Source organism: Tiliqua scincoides, chromosome 6 (assembly GCF_035046505.1).
Source record: "Tiliqua scincoides isolate rTilSci1 chromosome 6, rTilSci1.hap2, whole genome shotgun sequence".
Lineage (NCBI taxonomy): Eukaryota > Metazoa > Chordata > Lepidosauria > Squamata > Scincidae > Tiliqua > Tiliqua scincoides.
In genome coordinates this window covers 40,026,164-40,046,072 of record NC_089826.1, presented here as the reverse complement: position 1 = coordinate 40,046,072, position 19,909 = coordinate 40,026,164, and the positions used below count along the sequence as shown (strand labels likewise).

The 19,909-nt window shown below is 42.1% G+C and overlaps 1 protein-coding gene across 4 annotated transcripts in view; it reads left to right on the top strand.

Moving 5' to 3' along the window:
- INPP4B (inositol polyphosphate-4-phosphatase type II B) overlaps positions 1 to 19,909 on the top strand; it is a 338,885-nt gene that overhangs the window by 56,841 nt on the left and 262,135 nt on the right. For all 4 annotated transcript variants that reach the window (XR_010794649.1, XM_066631736.1, XM_066631738.1 and 1 more), the window contains one exon: positions 666 to 730. Coding sequence is in view for 3 of the 4 variants with exons in the window: in XM_066631738.1 (XP_066487835.1) it covers positions 666 to 730 (65 nt within the window). In the remaining variant the exon portion in view is untranslated. The remainder of the gene's footprint in view (positions 1 to 665; positions 731 to 19,909) is intronic.

The window sequence follows — 19,909 nt, the reverse complement described above, 5'->3', positions numbered from 1 at the left end:
CCATTTTCAGAGCCATCCAAGCTAGTGGACATCATCACTATTTTAATTTAATTTGAGTTTTCTTAGACTTGTAGACTCTTCTGTCCTTTGTGGAGAAAATAAAATTTCAAAAGGCTTCTCATGGTACTGCATTTGTTTTGGCAAAGCATGTTCACCTCTGAAGGGAAGCAATCACCTGCCATGTCATGCAGCACACTCTCCTCTATGCTTATGTCCTTGCTCTATGTTTTGAGAATGGTAAAAATAACCCCAGCTGCAGCAATTGTAGCCTGTATGGTTTCTTGGGTTTAGATCCACCAATTCAGTCTGTAATAATCCAATGGAAAGACTAAGCATGTTCCCAGTAAGGTTTGTCTGTTTGCTAATCTGTTGAAGCTGTGGTGTTCGTTGCTAAAGGACCAGCCTGGGCCCCCATTTGCAAAAAGGAACAAAGCAAAGAGAACAGTTGAGTCAGCCAGTTCTGTCACTGCAGGATAAAAGAAATCTTCTGAGAACTTATCTGGCATTTAGCAGCATGTAATACGTCAGCTGCCATGTGAAACTGATTTTCTGTTACTGATTCGCCCCTCCAACTATATTTCAAATGTATCTCGTTTAAGAATCAATGAATGAAGAGAGAGTGGTGTAGCTATTGCTTTTTAATACCATGATTCTTTTGCATGCAGAGCCGAGAGAGAGATGGTGTCGTCTGAAAGGGAATCTGCTCTTTTTAATGAAAAATAAGACCAAGGTAATTTATTTCACACCCTTCCCTCCTTTCTGTTTCTGTCTCTACCCTGATTTTGATCCAGTTCTTCTGTCATTTCTTCAGATGGTTTCATGTTGTGGATAGGGAGATTCAGTATTCAAACTAGCCTAAATGTTATCTTCTTTTATAGCTGTTTATAAAATGTGAGACATTCTTCAGTAGCATCAACAATGTTGAATTGGCTGCATCAGAAATGACTTGAGGCTAAACAGTGTCCTAATTTGATGTGTAAAAGAAGATGCCACTCCAGGGCATTCTGGTAGTTTCTGTGTTATATAGTTGAGAGCAGAATCTTCATTATAATTTCTATTCTTATATAAAGATAGAATTTTGGTGCTCTGCAGTGTTTTTCTGGGACACTAGATGTTGAATATGCTATTTCAGATAACTGTCCATTCTGTGAGAGAGTAGATTATTTGGAAGAAGTTGAAGGATGATACATTTCCGGAATTCTACGAGTTCAAGCATTGGGGAATCTTTGAAAGGAAGCAAGGTTTCATGATCTCATCGACTTTGACAGTTGAGAATGCTAGAGGCTCTGCTTTTGGAGTTATGTCAACAGAGAAAGGAAGACTAATTCTTTGTTTTGTCAGATTGACACCTTATATTGTATAGGGGGGCCAGTTAAAATAGACCTGCTGTTATAGAGTTTAAAAAACTAAGGCAATCACTTGAAAATTAGAAGAAACCTGTCCTTTTCGTGCTGTAAATATTTACCTGGAAGAAGTAACTTTCACTGGAAGACAAATTTCATAATTTTTGGAAAAATTGTGGCTGTGTGTTCTGCAAGGTTTCCCCCCCCCCTTCTCATTGCTTGAAATTTGGTGTGTTTTGTTTTCTTGGGGTTGCCATTTGTTTCGTGATGAACAGTGTCCCCTTTCTGTTCATTGTTCAGTTTTAGAATGGGAACGTACCCATTCTAGTAGTGATTGTTCTTTTCCCTTGTTTTGATGGCTCAAAAATTGAAAAGTAGTGGCAGTACTCCATTTGACAGCTGCACAATGTCATGTTGATCCAGACCAGGGGTGTCCAAACATTTTGCCAGGAGGGCCACATCATCTCTCTGACACTGTGTTGGGGACCAGGGGTAAAAAAAGAATTAATTTACATTTCAAATTTGAATAAATTTACATAAATGAATATATTAGAGATGGAACTTATATGAATGAATGAAGGTCATGCAGTAACTCAAGCTTGCACAAAGCAAGGCTGGCCTTTCCTTCGTTGCCTATGCTGCATCACAGAGGTGAAACAGCAAGTAGTGGAGGGAGCTCTCATCCCACAGTCCATACAAGAGATTGAACATTTGCCCTCATGCTGAGAGCCATTGCGTCAGGCCAGCAGGGGCTCCAGCAAGTCTCCAGAGGGCCAGATGCTCATTGGAGACTGGGGGCTCCCTGAGGGCTGGATTGGAAGTCCCTGAGGGCCACAAGTGGCCCCCAGGCTGGGGTTTGGGCACCCCTGATCCAGACCATTGTGCGGAGTTACTGTTTCTCATGATTTCTGATTCACAAGGCAGACCAGAACTGGAAATGGTGGACTGGCTGGCAAGCCATTATTTGTGTTAAATGTAGTTTGGTGTAAACTCTGAACTGACGCAAGAAGTATAGCCCCACTCTGCCTCCATGGCCTACTGCATAGTAAGATATAGGAATGATTTTATAAAGCTGATTTGAGGATGGAAGATGAGATTAGTTGGCAATCTATTAGTTGACAGTCTATTGCAGGGGTGCCCAAACCCCGGCCCTGGGGCCACTTGCGGCCCTTGAGGCCTCTCAATGCAGCCCTCAGGGAGCCCTCAGTCTCCAATGAGCCTCTGGTCCTCTAGAGATTTTTTGGAGCCCACACTGGCCTGATGCAACTGCTCTCAGCATGAGGGCGACTGTTTGACCTCTTGCTTGAGCTGTGGGATGAGGGCTCCCTCCACTGTTTGTTGTTTCATGTCTGTGATGCAGTAGCGACAGCAAAGGAAAGGCCAGCCTTGCTTTGTGCAAGACCTTTTATAGGCCTTGAGCTATAGCAAGGCCGTCATTCATTCATATAAGTTCATCTTTAACACATTCATTTATGTAAACTTATGTAAATTTATTCAAATTTAATAAAATGTAAATTAATTCTTTTTTTTCCCTGGCCCCCGACACAGTGTCAGAGAGATGATGTGGCCCTCCTGCCAAAAACTTTGGACACCCCTGGTCTACTGCTACTGCTGCCTGTAGATGACCCATAAATGTGAACATATTTGCAACTGGTGCTGACTGTTGGTTAACACAGCAAGCCCCTGGATGTCAGAGAGTGGAGAAATATGACTGACTTTGTCTTCTTTCTACTTTCTGCTTCCTACAAGCATAACTAAGCACAATCCTAACACACCTTTTGGCCAGCGCAAGTCTCTTGTACTGGCCGAAGAGTGTCACGAAGGTGCTGTAAAGCACTTTTGTGCCACTCGGAAGGGAGATAGTCTGGCACACGAACATGCAGCAGCATTCCTGTGCTGACTCGAGCCCCAGGAAGAGGTGAGTTTGCACCGCCGGAGCTCGGCTGGCGTGGAGGTCTGGGGGGCGGGGGTAGAGTAGGCAGCAAGCATTCTGGGGGTGGCTGGGCAGGGAGCAGGAGGTGGGGCCAGGACCCAACAGTTATGCTGGATACTGACCCCATTCCAGGACAGCCCAACTTACGCTAGATACAGCGCAGGCATACTGACCTGCCTGCTCCAGCACAAGTAAGGATTGGGCTGTAATTCTTCATAGGTTTTATGTATGGGTAGACAGGAATAGCCACAGTTAAGGTATCTGTTTATCTACCCCACCTGCTGTACAGTATTCATTCCATGGTAGCCGTTGCACTTTTAGTAAATACAAATTTAGTAAATACAAATTTGTAAATACATTTAGTAAATACAAATTTGGAATGTATACTTTAAACTGTGTTGAAGGACTTTTGTTTAAAAATGAATTTGTTATCAATATGTTTAATCACTTCTTTAGAATAACCCAGTGGTTCTCAAACTTGCAGGGAGTTTGAGCTCTGCAGTAAGTTCTTGTGGAAGGGGGGAGGCAGAGACGCGATCATCAGGAATGCCAAAGCATCGCGATTCTGGTGATCACGCCACTGCCTCCTCCCTCCCCACCCCATAAGGGTGAAGAGGCCAGGGCTTTCTGGATGGGGTGTCGAGATGCCCCAGTTTGAGAACCACTGAAATAACCCTTAGTGTCTATTGTGGTATAGTCTTCTTAGTTTGCATTTTAATGATGCAGCAAAAAGAACCATTACCATTAAACAAGGTCAGTTTCACCTGGTGTGTGCATGTTATATTCATACTGATAAATTAAATTATTGATCATTTATCAATTGATCATTGATAAATTAAAGATCAATGTCACCGGGCCCTGATGGCATCCACCCAAGAGTTATTAAGGAATTGTAGAATGAAGTTGCAGACCTCTTGACTAAGGTATGCAACTTGTCCCTCAAAACGGCCATGGTGCCAGAAGATTGGAGGATAGCAAATGTCACGCCTATTTTTAAAAAGGGAAAGAGGGGGGACCCGGGAAACTATAGGCCAGTCAGCCTAACATCCATACCGGGTAAGATGGTGGAATGCCTCATCAAAGATAGGATCTCAAAACACATAGACGAACAGGCCTTGCTGAGGGAGAGTCAGCATGGCTTCTGTAAGGGTAAGTCTTGCCTCACGAACCTTATAGAATTCTTTGAAAAGGTCAATAGGCATGTGGATGCGGGAGAACCCGTGGACATTATATATCTGGACTTTCAGAAGGCGTTTGACACGGTCCCTCACCAAAGACTACTGAAAAAACTCCACAGTCAGGGAATTAGAGGACAGGTCCTCTCATGGATTGAGAACTGGTTGGAGGCCAGGAAGCAGAGAGTGGGTGTCAATGGGCAATTTTCACAATGGAGAGAGGTGAAAAGCAGTCTGTCCCAAGGATGTGTCCTGGGACCGGTGCTTTTCAACCTCTTCATAAATGACCTGGAGACAGGGTTGAGCAGTGAAGTGGCTAAGTTTGCAGACGACACCAAACTTTTCCGAGTGGTGAAGACCAGAAGTGATTGTGAGGAGCTCCAGAAGGATCTCTCCAGACTGGCAGAATGGGCAGCAAAATGGCAGATGCGCTTCAATGTCAGTAAGTGTAAAGTCATGCACATTGGGGCAAAAAATCAAAACTTTAAATATAGGCTGATGGGTTCTGAGCTGTCTGTGACAGATCAGGAGAGAGATCTTGGGGTGGTGGTGAACAGGTCGATGAAAGTGTCGACCCAATGTGCGGCGGCAGTGAAGAAGGCCAATTCTATGCTTGGGATCATTAGGAAGGGTATTGAGAACAAAACGGCTAGTATTATAATGCCGTTGTACAAATCGATAGTAAGGCCACACCTGGAGTATTGTGTCCAGTTCTGGTCGCCGCATCTCAAAAAAGACATAGTAGAAATGGAAAAGGTGCAAAAGAGAGCGACTAAGATGATTACGGGGCTGGGGCACCTTCCTTATGAGGAAAGGCTACGGCGTTTGGGCCTCTTCAGCCTAGAAAAGAGACGCCTGAGGGGGGACATGATTGAGACATACAAAATTATGCAGGGGATGGACAGAGTGGATAGGGAGATGCTCTTTACACTCTCACATAATAGCAGAACCAGGGGACATCCACTAAAATTGAGTGTTGGGCGGGTTAGGACAGACAAAAGAAAATATTTCTTTACTCAGCGTGTGGTTGGTCTGTGGAACTCCTTGCCACAGGATGTGGTGATGGCGTCTAGCCTGGACGCCTTTAAAAGGGCATTGGACAAGTTTCTGGAGGAAAAATCCATTATGGGGTACAAGCCATGATGTGTATGCGCAACTTCCTGATTTTAGAAATGGGTTATGTCAGAATGCCAGATGCAAGGGAGGGCACCAGGATGAGGTCTCTTGTTATCTGGTGTGCTCCCTGGGGCATTTGGTTGGCCGCTGTGAGATACAGGAAGCTGGACTAGATGGGCCTATGGCCTGATCCAGTGGGGCTGTTCTTATGTTCTTATGTACTGATTTGGAATTTCACTGTTTATGTAGGGATAAAAATTGTATTTGATAATTTCTCAGAGTTAATAGACAAGTACAAATTAACACAAAAGCTGCAAGACTGCCATAATCCTTAGTTTTGATTTTGACCATTTTTGGATGCTGTTTACATTCACTTGACACTAACGGAGCTGCCAAACATTTGCTTTAACCAAAACCATTAAACATTTTTCTCCCCTAAACCACATTTGTGTGACATGTTAAGTCTGCTGCAAATTTGTATGACAACGTTCTGCATTCCCTGGAATTCAAGGTTTGACTGTGAAACCATTGGAGGGGTCTTAGCTGTGAAAACTTGAAGAGCAATGTTGAAATGTGCTTAATGACCAAGTATATTACATGAAAGGTGGAGAATGTAGTGTTTTATGATTTGTTCTGTAATGGATTGCTTTCTGTCATATCTCAAGCTTTTTGCAATGTTTGTAAAAGCTTAACATAAACTACCTCCTCACAGCATACACCACAAGTTTTAATGTATTATTAGCAGTTGTGACAGGAAAGCATCAAAATGAAATTGTTGGCTGATTCATAAATCAGTTACTGCAGATTCTGTGTGAAGGAAAAATGTGTGAATAATTACTTATTCTGTGTATTGTGTTTTATTATGATGTGAGTTGCATAGAAACAACAGAGTTGTAGACAGGTTGTTTAGGCTTTTGCAGTGTTCCAGCAAAAATCAAAGCATGTGAAATCTTTTGCCCAGAATTAAAATTTGTTGTTGTTGTTGTTGTTTACCCCGCCTTTCTCCCCGGAAGGACTCAAGGCTACTTACAAACAAGGTTAAAACAAATTAAAATTAAAATTTTATCTGTTTTTAAAATAATTTAAAAACAGATAAAAACATAACATATCATAAAAGCAGTCATCAGATTAAAAAAAGTAGTCAGGTAAAAGAGCATAGCGCAGCAAATTAGAAAAGGATCAGGCCTGTAACCAGATGTTAAAAAAGATATTAAAAGATGTTAAAAAGATGTTAAAAAGGCCAGAAACTCAGAAGGCTTGTCTAAACAGAAGGGGCTTCAGGCCTCGCCGAAAAGTTTCAAGAGAGGGAGCAGTTCTTAAGTCAAAGGGCAGGGAATTCCATAGTGTTGGTGCCACTACTGAGAAGGCCCTATTTCTTGCTTGATGGCATGCTTGATGTGATTTTTCCATATTTAACATAACAGTAGATTGTAGTAAAGAAAGTTAATGATAACTATCTTGTCTCATTAATTTCAGTTTTACTTAGTCATGACTTTTTGGGCGTACAGCTTGGTGTGTATTCAACTTGGCATGAATGAGGTGAGATTTGAACTAGGGATTTCCCTAATGTCACTCAGTCACAGCCTAATCCCATCTGCGCAGTATGCTGCAGGTCTGTCCACATATAGTGTGGTATGCCATCATGGCAGCCTTTCTCCTAATCTGGAGAGTGCTGCCATTGGTGCAAAGCCTGGAAGGTCACTTGCCAGCAGCAGTTTCCCCTCAGACTGGCCACCAGCAGATGTCTCATGTTGATTGGGCTGGGGCAGATCTTAATGGCAGCAGTGGGCGCCGGGTCCTATACCCCCATTCCAGCCTGGCTGCACCCCTTCCTTCTCTTCAGATCTACACCAGCAAAAGAGCTGGTGACCAGGCAGTGGATGGAGAGGCAAGTAAAATTTTTCTTTACTTACCTCTCCCAGCCTGAGGCCTGGTCCTCCGCTATCTGCAGGATGCAATGGATACTCTTCTTAGGGAAGGACATGGGAGAACCAGTACAGTTCGAGTAGTTTACAGAACAGAATAGAGGGGTTTTATCTTTTTCTGGTCTGACTTGTAGTCCTAATTATTTTAATTTAATTATTTAATTATTTGGTGCTGCCAATTGCCACCCTTTCACTGACTTCACCACTTTCTGACCCCTGCCTTCAACTGCAACATCCAGTATCTTGGAGCAGCGTCATTATCTTGTTTTATTGTTTATTCTCCTTGAAATTGAATCACCACTATATTGAGGCCTTTCTCCAAATGTGTCCTTTAGTAATGGCATATTTGCATGCACTGAGAGTGCCACATCTGTGCAACAAAAACAACAAAGATTTTTGTGTTACCTTAACATTTAACAGCTCTAACAGATCTATTGTAGTATAAACATTGGAAACGGCAACAGAAATGTAGCTGCTAGAGTTAGATTGCTGGGACTGTGTGGCAAAGTCCAGCACTGAGCCTGTTCTGCCCCTGCCTGGTCCCTGACAGTGCTTTGGGAACTATCACTGCCTCTGGTATTGTGGGTTGAAGGACTGGCCTGGCTGGCCAATCAATGGCCATCATTGCTCCCAATGATGGATGTGGGCTTGTGGCCAGTGGCTGACATGGCCAAAATCTGATGGCATCTCAGAGTCCACCAAAGCACAGCAGTAACAGTAACAATAAGTATCCACTGAAATATTACATTCCTTTCCAAGACAGCTGATGTGTACTGCATGTTTGCTCTTATCTGAATAGTACAACAAGGAAGAGACATGCATAATCCATGCCAGTTTGTCGGTTGTTGTTTTGGCTAAGATTTCTTAGGATAGTGCCAAGGAGGATGAAACTTGTTCTGGCTGCCCAGTCCCATAAATATGTGAAAAGCCAGAGCTAATTTGCAAATATCACTTGCACATCATTAGTTGGATCGCTGTGAAGCTGGTGATATCTAATGGGAACTGTTATACTTGCATGGTGCCATTAAACAGTGCTTGGTGTTGGACTCTGGCCTGAAGCACAAAATTACATTTTTCACAGCTAACAGCAACCTTGGGGTGCGTTCTACACACACCCAGTCATAACCTATACAAGTAGTTATCTTGTGGAACGCTGCCATCCATTGTGAGTTTCCATGTCCCTGATTCACGTATCTAAATGGCCCATGGTAAGTAAGGGCAGTAATTTTTCTAATATGGTGGTGGCAACTATGAACGCACCTTTTCCTTGGATAAGAGACCCTGATCCAGTTGCTATTTTAAAAAGAAAATTTTAGCTTCTCTATGCTTATGGGAGTCTTCATGTGACACCTACTTTGGCCCTGTTTCACCCTTGGCTGGGTCTGGGACATGTCACAGGGGAATAATAGCAGAATAGAGGTCAGAGACAGATTTTGTAATCAAATCAGGCTGGACTCAAGTGCCAAGGGAATTTATCCAGCAGTAGGCAAGATGGTGCAAAGCAAGGCAAGATGAGGGAGTCTATATTGCTACTTTAACAAGTTGCATAGACTGCTGGGCCAATTTGGAGTCATGGGTTTTATATATGGCCTAGGAATCAACTGGCTGTATCCAAGCTTACATTGCCCCTTAGAAAGGCTGCCTTTCACTCAAATATTTATTTGATCTGGCTTGCTGAAGGCCAGGGTACGAGACGTACAGGAAGTACTGGCTGCAGGAGATCTGGTGTGAATCGCAGTCTCACTCTGGTACACCTTGGAAGAATGGTAGCAATGGAGATATTCACCCCCCCTCCCCTCCAAAAAGTTTACTTCTTTTGTGATTTAGAGCTGGGTATTAAATATAAGACCTGCCGAAGTTCCTTATCTGGCCTGCATGATAATTGGGCTTGTGATAATTGAGCTTGACAGTGACAGTGATTCCTCAGCAGCACACAGTTTGTATAGGAGCTGAAGGAAGAAAGAAGTTGCCTGCAGTTTATCTGTTTCCTTTGTTGTCTAATCTCGTGCTGCCTGGAGCCTGGCAAGATGTGCAGATTGTTTGTAGAAGTGTTGCTTCTAAAAAAGTCAGTAATTTAGGGCCAGGGTGTGGTGACTGAGGGAGGCAGAATTAGATAGTGAGTGCTGGTCAAGGGAGAATTGGAGAATGTGGGTGGCATGGTCATTGTAGTTAAGTCAGACTGGCCATTTCCATTTTAAGATACAGTGGTTATGTACTGCTCAAGTTGTTAATGGCTCTGCATGGCTGGGGAAAAAGCATCCTGTGTGATAATCAGGCTCTCCCATATCTTGAAAATATGATCAAAATTTGCATGTTTTCTCTTTTATCATTTGCAGCTAATGAGTTCCTAGGTGAAAACAAAGTGTGTGTTTCTGGTCATCACCAGCTGAATGATGTCACTTCCTGCTTAATGATGTCACTTCTGACCCTCAGCAGGTGCCATGTGTAGTAAATATATATGCACAGGCACTAAAGTTTAAGATGTCTTAGCAGTATTTGGCAATAATGAAGCAGGCACACCTGCGTCTGAACAAGAGCACACTCTTGGCCTTGATGATACGCTGAGGGTCTTCGCCCAGAGCCTGTAAACACAGGATGTTAAGGAGAATCTTATCTAGGAATGTGTTTGTGGTTAAGCTAGAACTAGCAAGTATAAAGCAATTTCCATCCTTGTGGAAATTTCCCTATTACGTAACCGTATATCATGTGTTTTGAGACTTAATAAAAAGCTGGGTCAGGAGCTGGGAGACTTCACTTCTCCCTTGATTTCATTCTTGCTCCTGCTTCCAGCACTTTTAACCTCTCTGAAACCTGTGTCTGTTGTCTAATTCTTGCTATGGCTTCTTTGCCACACCAACGCAGCATCTCAAGCTGCTCCTCAAGTAGCACCAAAATGCTACACCATGGATGTTAACTTTGGACTACTGTATGAAACAAATTTGACACCCCTGGATTAGGGTTTGCATGGGAAGGATTCAGTTTTCATTTTCTGACTTAGATGAATTCTTGGTGCAACATCAAACATCAATTTGAAGAACTTCTGGACCCAGGTATAATCTGTGGGAAGCTAGCTTGCTCTACCTGAACCATGATTATTAGCAGCATGCTCCCTTCTCATTGCCTAATTTTCTGAGCCTAACAGGACATGCTTCACCTCCAGGAAGCAATTCCGTCAGGCATAGGTGTGTTTTCACTCTACACACTAAGCCTCAGTGCTGATGGGTGTTACATAGATTATTTTCTCAGACCTTTGAAGTGCAAATGACTGTGTTGACCTTGGTTGCCAGCAGATGCTATACCATACAGGGCATTTCGAAGGCATTAAACCGCAGTCTGAACAGAAGCAAGCAAAGTTACTTATCAAGTTTTTATTCAAAACCTGTTCATCTTCTGTGCCTTTTAATAGCTGAGTGGCAGGAAAATATTGAGTACGTGCGGCCTCTTCTGTCAGTGGTACAGAGAGAGAGAGAGTGCACCTCTGCCTGACTTCTCTTTCCACTCTCCAATTTGTTGATCTTCTCAGTTACACCCTGCATTTCATAAAGCCTCAGCATGGCTACCAAGCAAAATACAAAAATGCAACCAAAAGTCTAATAAATTGTAGTGAAAACACACAACAATTAATCAACAAAAACAACCATAAGACCAGGAATGCTGCACAAATGAAAGCAACATCAGTTGTGGGTGGGTGGGGGGCCTCCATTCAGACTTTGGAAACCTGGCAGAATAAATATGTTCTTAAAACAGTTTTTTAAAGGCTGGGCAGGGGGGTGCATCAAGTATGTCTTGTGGCAGGTTAGTTCTGCAACCTGGTGGCTGCCACAAACGAAGCTCTATCAGGTGAGCTTCAACAGATGATGGCCTGTGGAGCCAAGTCCTTCTCTGTTTAAAGATGTAGAAGTGAATTTTGTGCCAGGGGCTGTGCCAAACAACAGTTTGAGAGTTGTCCCTTTGTGGATTACAAGAGACTGCTTTGGAAATTTCAGTTTGCAGTGGCATCCGCCCACGTGTCACAGTGGCAAACCAGAGACTTATATAAATATTAGGCATGGCACTGTGTGTACTTCTAGGGAGCTGGTGTTTTGATCTGCTTTGGAATGAAAGTTGTCACTAGATGGCAGCAGTAAACTCTGTAATTGAGAACCTTTATATTCTGCTGGATTTTAGAAGTCTTGAGACATTTTGTGTCAATCTGATTTATGAAGACTAAGGCAGGCAAGGACAACTATTGAAAAAAAAAATAAACTGCTAGGGGAAAGGAAAAAAATCCCTGCTGTGTCATAGGTCTTGTTGAGAGCCTGTGGACTCAGACATGGTAATGGGTATGGGGAAGGAAGGAAGATTTTAGGTGAAACTTCAGCCATCTTGTGACTAAAAAAAAGTACCAGTTGGATCTAGAGTGTTGATGAAATGTACTGCTTTATTCATCTTGTGATGTTTCCAGGGTTTCTTCCTTCTTTATCCATTCTTCAGCTCATTACATGGTGACTTCTATAATAAGGAGAACTGTATTCTTTCTTGGTTCTTTCTGGAACTTTAGGAAGCACTGTTGGCATGTTAGTCATAGAGACTGTTCATTTTTATCTTGTGTGCTCATGAAAATGAGGAAGATGTATGCAATTCAAATTAAGCACTTAAAGACAACAACAAAAGAGTCATTTTATAGTAGCTAAGAAGACATAGTGTACATTTGAGAGAAAATGCCAAAAAGTTACGAGTGAGTTTTTTTTTTCTTTTTGAATGAGCTATTTAACAATAGTATGTTCTTATTTCCTTTCTTTTACGATAAGGAAGTGTTGTGTTTCTTTAAAACTTGCTAGTGAAATTGCTAGCCATCATCAATATTTTATCACAAACGTCTGGCCCATGTTTGTTCACAAATTCTAAAATTGTCTTGACTGGATTTCAACAGTAGGTTGTGCCCCCCCCCCAAGTCTTTTGTAAGATTGTTGCAATTCGCTCTTCTTTTCTTGTTTGGTTCCTTTGCAAAGTGTCGCTTACATAACTGAAGTAGGTAGGGATGCGGGGGTGGGAGAGGAAGAGAGAGAATAAACTGCTCCTAGAGTAGACATTTGACAAATTCAGAGTATTCCTGTGTGGGGAAAGATGTGTTTAAAAAAGAGAGGTTGTCAGCAGTGCTGTAGATTAACTCAGTAAAGCTAATGGATCAATTCTTTAGAGGACGAGATTAAATTCTTCTGCAAAACGTGTTGTAGACACTGCTGCATCAGAGCACCCAAGGCCCCTGGTCTAAAGTCTTCAGCAACTCCAAATTCATTGGTGCTTGTGTTAAGGGATGCAACACTGTTGTTTGTCAAATGCATTTTCTAATTATTATGAAATAGCTTCAGCTGCTTCCCTTCCCCCCCCTCCCCTTTATTGATAAGCAGACATGATAAAATCTTTGATAAAAGATTAGTGCTTTTGGGGCAGGTGAAGTGACAGGGAACAATACAGTATATCTGCAGATGTTCTCGTTCTTCTGAAGAGAATCCATGTATAGTTTCTTAAAGCTTTCTGCAGAAGCAAGCTTGCTTGTAAATGAAAATATATTTGTATCTTGACCTTAAATACATTGGGTTTGTTGCTGACAATTTCAAACAGAGACCTGCTTGTAGAACAGACCTTCTTGCCTTTTGTCCCTTACACCTTCTAGAAAGTTATGTCAAAGTCTGATGACCGTCAAGAAATCTGTGGTGTGTGGCATTGGAAGCTGCATCCTGAAGGGGTATTGGTAGAAATTGGAGACCCCTCCCCCCACTTGCATGAGTGGAATTGTCTTTGGATCCAACCCAGTGTTTGGAATTGGTGGAACTTAAGGCCTGTTCCTGATGGCACTGGAACAAGCATTCTGATAACTCACTTTCTAGATGTAGTGAAAGTTGACTTTCCAGAGCATGTGGGCTAGCTACTACTGGAAGTGGCAAGTGGCTGGCTCTGCATGGCATCAGACACTAGATGCCTTCTACCCCAGGTAGGATCATGCAGGGGGCAGGAGGGCGGCAGGGAGGGCATGGAACGAGACAGGGAGTAGGCAAACAGGGAGGCAATGGGCTTGGGGAAGGAGGGCGAATTAGGTCTGGGAAGAGACCAGGTTTGGAGGCAGTAGTGCCTGCCAAATCCTAGCCCCCTTCCTGGGCTCAGTCCAACTTCACAGGTCCATGCAGACTTGCACCAGCGATGTTGCCAGCAGGGGCTTACCTGTGGTGAAGGAAACAAATGTTCCCTTCCCCTGAGGGGTCATTGTAGGTAATGAACATAAGAACAGCCCCACTGGATCAGGCCATAGGCCCATCTAGTCCAGCTTCCTGTATCTCACAGCGGCCCACCAAATGCCCAAGGGAGCACACCAGATAACAAGAGACCTCATCCTGGTGCCCTCCCTTGCATCTGGCATTCTGACATAGTCCATTTCTAGAATCAGGAGGTTGCGCATACACATCATGGCTTGTACCCCATAATGGATTTTTCCTCCAGAAACTTGTCCAATCCCCTTTTAAAGGGGTCCAGGCCAGATGCCATCACCACATCCTGTGGCAAGGAGTTCCACAGACCGACCACACGCTGAGTAAAGAAATATTTTCTCTTGTCTGTTCTAACTCTCCCAACACTCAATTTTAGTGGATGTCCCCTGGTTCTGGTGTTATGTGAGAGTGTAAAGAGCATCTCCCTATCCACTCTGTCCATCCCCTGCATAATTTTGTATGTCTCAATCATGTCCCCCCTCTTTTCTAGGCTGAAGAGGCCCAAACACCATAGCCTTTACTCTTAAGGAAGGTGCCCCAGCCCCGTAATCATCTTAGTCGCTCTCTTTTGCACCTTTTCCATTTCCACTATGTCTTTTTTGAGATTCAGCGACCAGAACTGGACACAGTACTCCAGATGTGGCCTTACCATCGATTTGTACAACGGCATTATAAAATTAGCGGTTTTGTTCTCAATACCTTTCCTAATGATCCCAAGCATAGTATTGGCCTTCTTAACTGCCGCCTCAATACACAGGAAGTTATATAGGATTGGGCTGCATCGGTACACAGGAAGTTATATAGGATATGGCTTCAACTTCTTTGCAACATATTTGAAGTCTCTTTATACTAGGGTTCCAATTAGTTTTTAAATAATTATTTGATATTTAGGCCAACTTGTTTAAGAAATTGAAAGGGGCTTTACATATTAAAAATTAACCATATGGCATGTAATTTAGAAGGGAAGCTAGAAAGAGTAGCTCTGCTACTTGTAAAATCTAATGAAAATAGGATTTGCTTCTTTGAAAATGTCCCCTTGTAGGAGAAATAAAAAAGGTGGAAGGTGGGGAGAAGAGAAGAATATCTGACCCCACCAAGAAAAAGTTGGGCCGATACTGCCCACTGTTCCTCCTGCAGGTTGAACACATCATACTCTCCCTGTGTTATATTTGTGAGTATTATCACCATCACTATAAAACAGTGGCCCATGTCAGAAGCAAGAGAGTTAGGTTTACAATAGGAATTAAGGAGTGAAGTCTCAAATAGATCTTGGGTTGTAGAACCTGCACACAGATATTGAGCTTTGAAAATCTTTGCATTGGCTTATAATTCTACATTATTCTTTGTGCTTCCATACTAGCAAAACAGAAATTTTTATGAATCATTACAACCAAAGCACTTTCAGTATCTGGGCAAAGTGTGTCACAAGCTCTGTGAAGCACATTTCATCATGTGGATTGCCCATTGTGGTATGACATGATCTACTTGGTGAACATGACATGAACACTTGGTGTGCTATGGGAACAAATGAGCCTTTAAGTGGTGTTCCAAATGGAGCAGCAGAGGGGAAAAAATGTAGTGAATCTCATTATCAAGGTGCACCATGGTGTGCAATGCACATGGGTTGAGATTATGGGGCTGTTCTGCCCCCACCTGGTAGCTAGTGCAGCCCCCACTGCTTCCTATCTTTCCTTCCTCATTGAACTAGTTTTGCAGTTGGACTGAGCTTAAAAAACACACACCAGAAAGCTATAGCCTGTCAATTTCTCTACAGAATTATAAGCAGGCAAGGCTTTGGGAATGTATTTCCATTTACTCCCAGAGCTCCTGCTGGCAAAATAATTAAAACGTTTGTAGACTTGATGAGGATAAATGTGTTTACAAGCTTGGTTGGAAGCAGGGGTAGTTTTTTTTTTTAATGTCAATTCTAAACAAATTTCAAAAGATCAAAACAAATCCATACTAGATAGAAGAAGGTTGGGATAAAAAATGATTTATGTAAGGAGAGGATACACCATAGCAGAGTAGGAGTACCAAAAGAATTTGTAGCACTGAGTGTTAATTGTGGTTTCTCTAGAATCCCAAAATGGGTCTATATTGAATTGTTATCCTGAATCAGCGGATGAGTTTTGGACTTAATTTGCCTCAAATGTGCACAATACCAAGACACTTGGGAACTGTGTACTTGCCTTATTCCCTCTGACCACAATGAATTCTTGCCAGGTGTTTATGGTCAGTCTTTCATAGGTGACAAGTGAGGTAGAGGAAAGAGTTGATGGAGAGTTCTCAACTAGTGTCAGGGCCCAATCCTTTCCAGCCTAATGCAACCCCAAGATAAGGGAACAAACGTTTCCTTACCTTGGCCTCTGTGACTACCCTTCCACCATAGGTTGCAGTGCATGCCCGATTGGCAAGGCTGTATCAGTGCTGGAAAGTTGGATGGGGCCCTCAGTGTCTTATTGATGATTCAGTATCTGATTCATTAATCATGTAACTAAATCCAAATTGAAGTACGTACCTGAGGATAATTGGTCACTTAAAGTATGGATGTACCTATTGGTCATACTGTTTATTAGATATACTTTTCTTAAACCTGGAAAGTGTCTTATTTATAGGGTCCAGTGGTTAAAGATGTTTTTGTCCAGTTACCCTTCTAACTTTTTAACCAAACCATTCATTACTTGATGGGTCCAGTTAATTGAGCAAAAAAATTGCCTCCTTGGGTCTCTCTAGATCGACTCTGTTAACCATGGGAATGGAACAGGCAAAGAAAATCATTAAGCAGTGTATTGAGGATAACGAGAGACAATATGACTTAAGCAGTGTCCCAGAATTCTTTCTTAGTGAGGATAGATTATATAAGGTTGCAATAGCACCTTATTTTGCCCAGCTGGAGCAGCCTAGACATAGAAGGGCGTTTACTCTGGCCCGGCTTAATGCACTACCCTCAGCAGTGCAGGAGGGACGGTATAAAAAGATCCCCTGGGCAGAGCGCCTTTGCCCATGCGGAATGGAACAGATAGAAACAACTGAACAAATTCTGTTGCGGTGTATATATTACAAGAAGATACGTGAAGAACTTATTTCTCCTTTGATTGGCCGATTTGTCTGTTGCACAGAGCAACAATGTATGTATGTACTGTTATCTGATTCCAATCCTATGTTTACATATAGTGTCGCTAAATTTTTTACTGCTGCAATGGGCATTAGGAAAAGGATCTTAAATATGGATGAACCTCTGTAGTTAGAGCATAGTCTGCTAGATATATTGGAATTGCTTTAGGGGAGATGGCTGGAAGCTGTTGTTGGTTACCTCAGAACTGTTTTAAACATAATTATAAACTGTTTTATCATTTTAAACTTAATCATAATATATTGCATACTTTTGTATATGTATATATTTTGATATTTTATATGTGGCTGGTCTTATGACCGTAATAAAGTTCTTCTTCTTCTTCTTCATTACTTGATTAGATGTAGCCATTGACTCTGCTGAAAAAGTTACTAGGTGGACAACCAGTCTAGCCGCCACTTAGGAAACCATGCACTTAAGGGCTGATAGCTTAAATTAGCTGTTCCTTACTATGCCTTGCAGGGTAAGAGAGGGCCTTGAATGCTGATATGTTAGAATGTGTGAGATAATTTGGAAACAGTCAAAAGGAACAGTTCTGTTCTCATTTTTGTGTGTGCGTGTGTGTCCTTGAATCATTCATTGTCAAACGAAACAGTCTTTTATTGATAACAGGACAGACAGCCTCAACTGGAATGCTCAGGGAGGGGAGGTTGAGTCTTCCTCTGTGTGCCATTTTAAAGCTGAAAACCAGTCCTCTGATGTGGCAATTTGTTACCAAAACAGCAGTTTGAAGAAATTGGCACCTCAGGGGCAAATTGCTGCTTCAGGGGGTGATTGTTCAACTTCAAAATGTCACATGGTGAACAGTGACACTCCCCCTCCCATGCGTTGAATCAGATTCGCGGATGAAAAATCTGCAGATGATTCAAACCTGTACTTAAGTTAGAATCAGGACATTTTGATGTAGTGATTGGTTGGGTTTTTGGCAGCAGTTCAGATACTTTTAACATGTTATATTTTCATGTCCAAGAACTTGTTCTTTATTGTTACTCATATACATCAAGCACTTAGAACAGTACCGGCTATTAGTACATTACAGGCATATTGCCTGAACACAACTAATTTTGAAAAATATTTATGCTTCTGCAATGTATTATTTTTCAAAGCTGTTAGAAATGTTAATAAATTTATGCAGTGTGCAAATAGAAAATACACATTTGTCACTAAATTTGTCAAAGAAACAAACTAGGCAGCTAAAAATGCACTCCAACACATTTCTTTTGAAACTCAATCTGCTAGAACACTGCCATAACAACTGACAATGAAGAAGGTTTGTTACCTGGTGTTTGTATAATGTAGAATCTATACATAATATTAATTTGGTCCTCTGTATCTTAATAGAATTAGAACCCAGTCCTTTTCTTCCCCTCCCCCTGATGCAGTTGTGGTTAAAACAAGTGTGCTTTACCCAGCGGGGTAGGGGGCAGATTGGGAAGCTTGAAAGGGGAATAGGGAATTATTTCCAGTCACCCATCCTGAAGCCTCCTGTTCTGCAATGGGTCTCAGACCTGTGCCAGTTCTGTAGCTGGTGCAAGTTCAGGGAGGAGGAGGGTGGGAAAGCTGCTGAAAGCAGTGATAGGATCTGGCACACACCGTCACTGTTGGATCCACCTCCTCCCGCAACTTCTCATCCTCTTTCCTCCCGTATCCCCACCCAGTTTTGCCCTCCAACCCCCACCACTGTCTTATCTGGCCCAGTGAGGTGTGGAAGGAACGCTTTGCGGCAGTGCTCCCAAAATGACCACTGGCAGAGCATTGTGTGCTCTGTTGGCAGCCATTTTATGACAACAAAGCCTTTTGTGCTGTTGTAAATTCCTTCTCCCAATAGCCCAATCCTGGATAGGCTTGTTCTGTCACTTTTCTACCTAATTGAAAAATTTAGTCAAAATTACTATTATAAGAAATGTGTTATTGTATTTCTCTCTCTCTCTCTCTTTTTTAAACTGTGACTTTAGAGCTATGGTTACAGTGGAGAGGCTTTTTTCCTCTCTGTTCTTTTTTCTGACAAATCATTCCTTCCTCCCCCAGCACGATTTATCCTGAAAGAAAAGTTTTTACAGTATTTTCACTCATATGTCTTTCCTTCCTGTAGCAAATTTCACCATGTGAGGTCGCTTTCGCTGGAAAGTAGTATGAAGGGAAGGGTAGACTCCCCTCCTGATCAGAATCAAGGCTGCCTGAAATGGTTATCTTGAAAGTGGAGGAAATTTGACACATTGTTTTATCTCTCTTGGTTTGACCCTTAGGAATCAAGAATCAGATTAATTCTTCTGGTGGTTGTTTTTGTAAAATGAGGCACTAAGCTTGCTTTGTCACACTTTATATTTTCCAGTGGGGCATCTTGTATTGTCACATTAATCCTGTGATGTAGGTTGAGAGTTACTTAACCAATGCCATGACTGACTCTCTAGCCCACAGAGGAATTTGAACTTGGACATTCACATCTTAAGCCAGGTTTTGGACCAGTTTGGATTATACTTCTGGTCCTGTTCCTCCCATAATTGAGGAGCACAAGAATGTCCAGCTACCCCTTCTGGCCTATTTCTTCTAATTGCTTTAGGAGTAGTTTTGTCTCTTCATAAGCAGTCTGAATGTCACTCTGAAGTGGCATTTAGGTACTATGTGAGAGGGCTGTTTGTACAGACCATCTTCCTCCCTACCATGCAGTTAGCTTAAAACATGCTCATGCACATCTTTATTTAGATATCTTCTTTAACACCTCCCCCCAAACAGCCTGAATGGCATTGTCTGAACAACTCCTCTGGCTCTTTGAAAATTTATATGCATTTGACTGGAATTCAGTAGTGTGCATTTTCAGATTTAAAATCTATTTATTAATTTACTTGTTAAGAGTTATTTCCTACAGCTTTCCCCTGCTACAAAAATAACCCACTTATTTAAAGCAACTGAAAACATAAAACATAAAGCAGTCAGAGCAATGAACAGGCCTACCAAAAATAAACAAAAAAGCAACTTTTTTGTTGCCAAGAGTGTTTGAACAAACTTAGATTATTTTTGGGGTGCTGAATCAAAAAATGG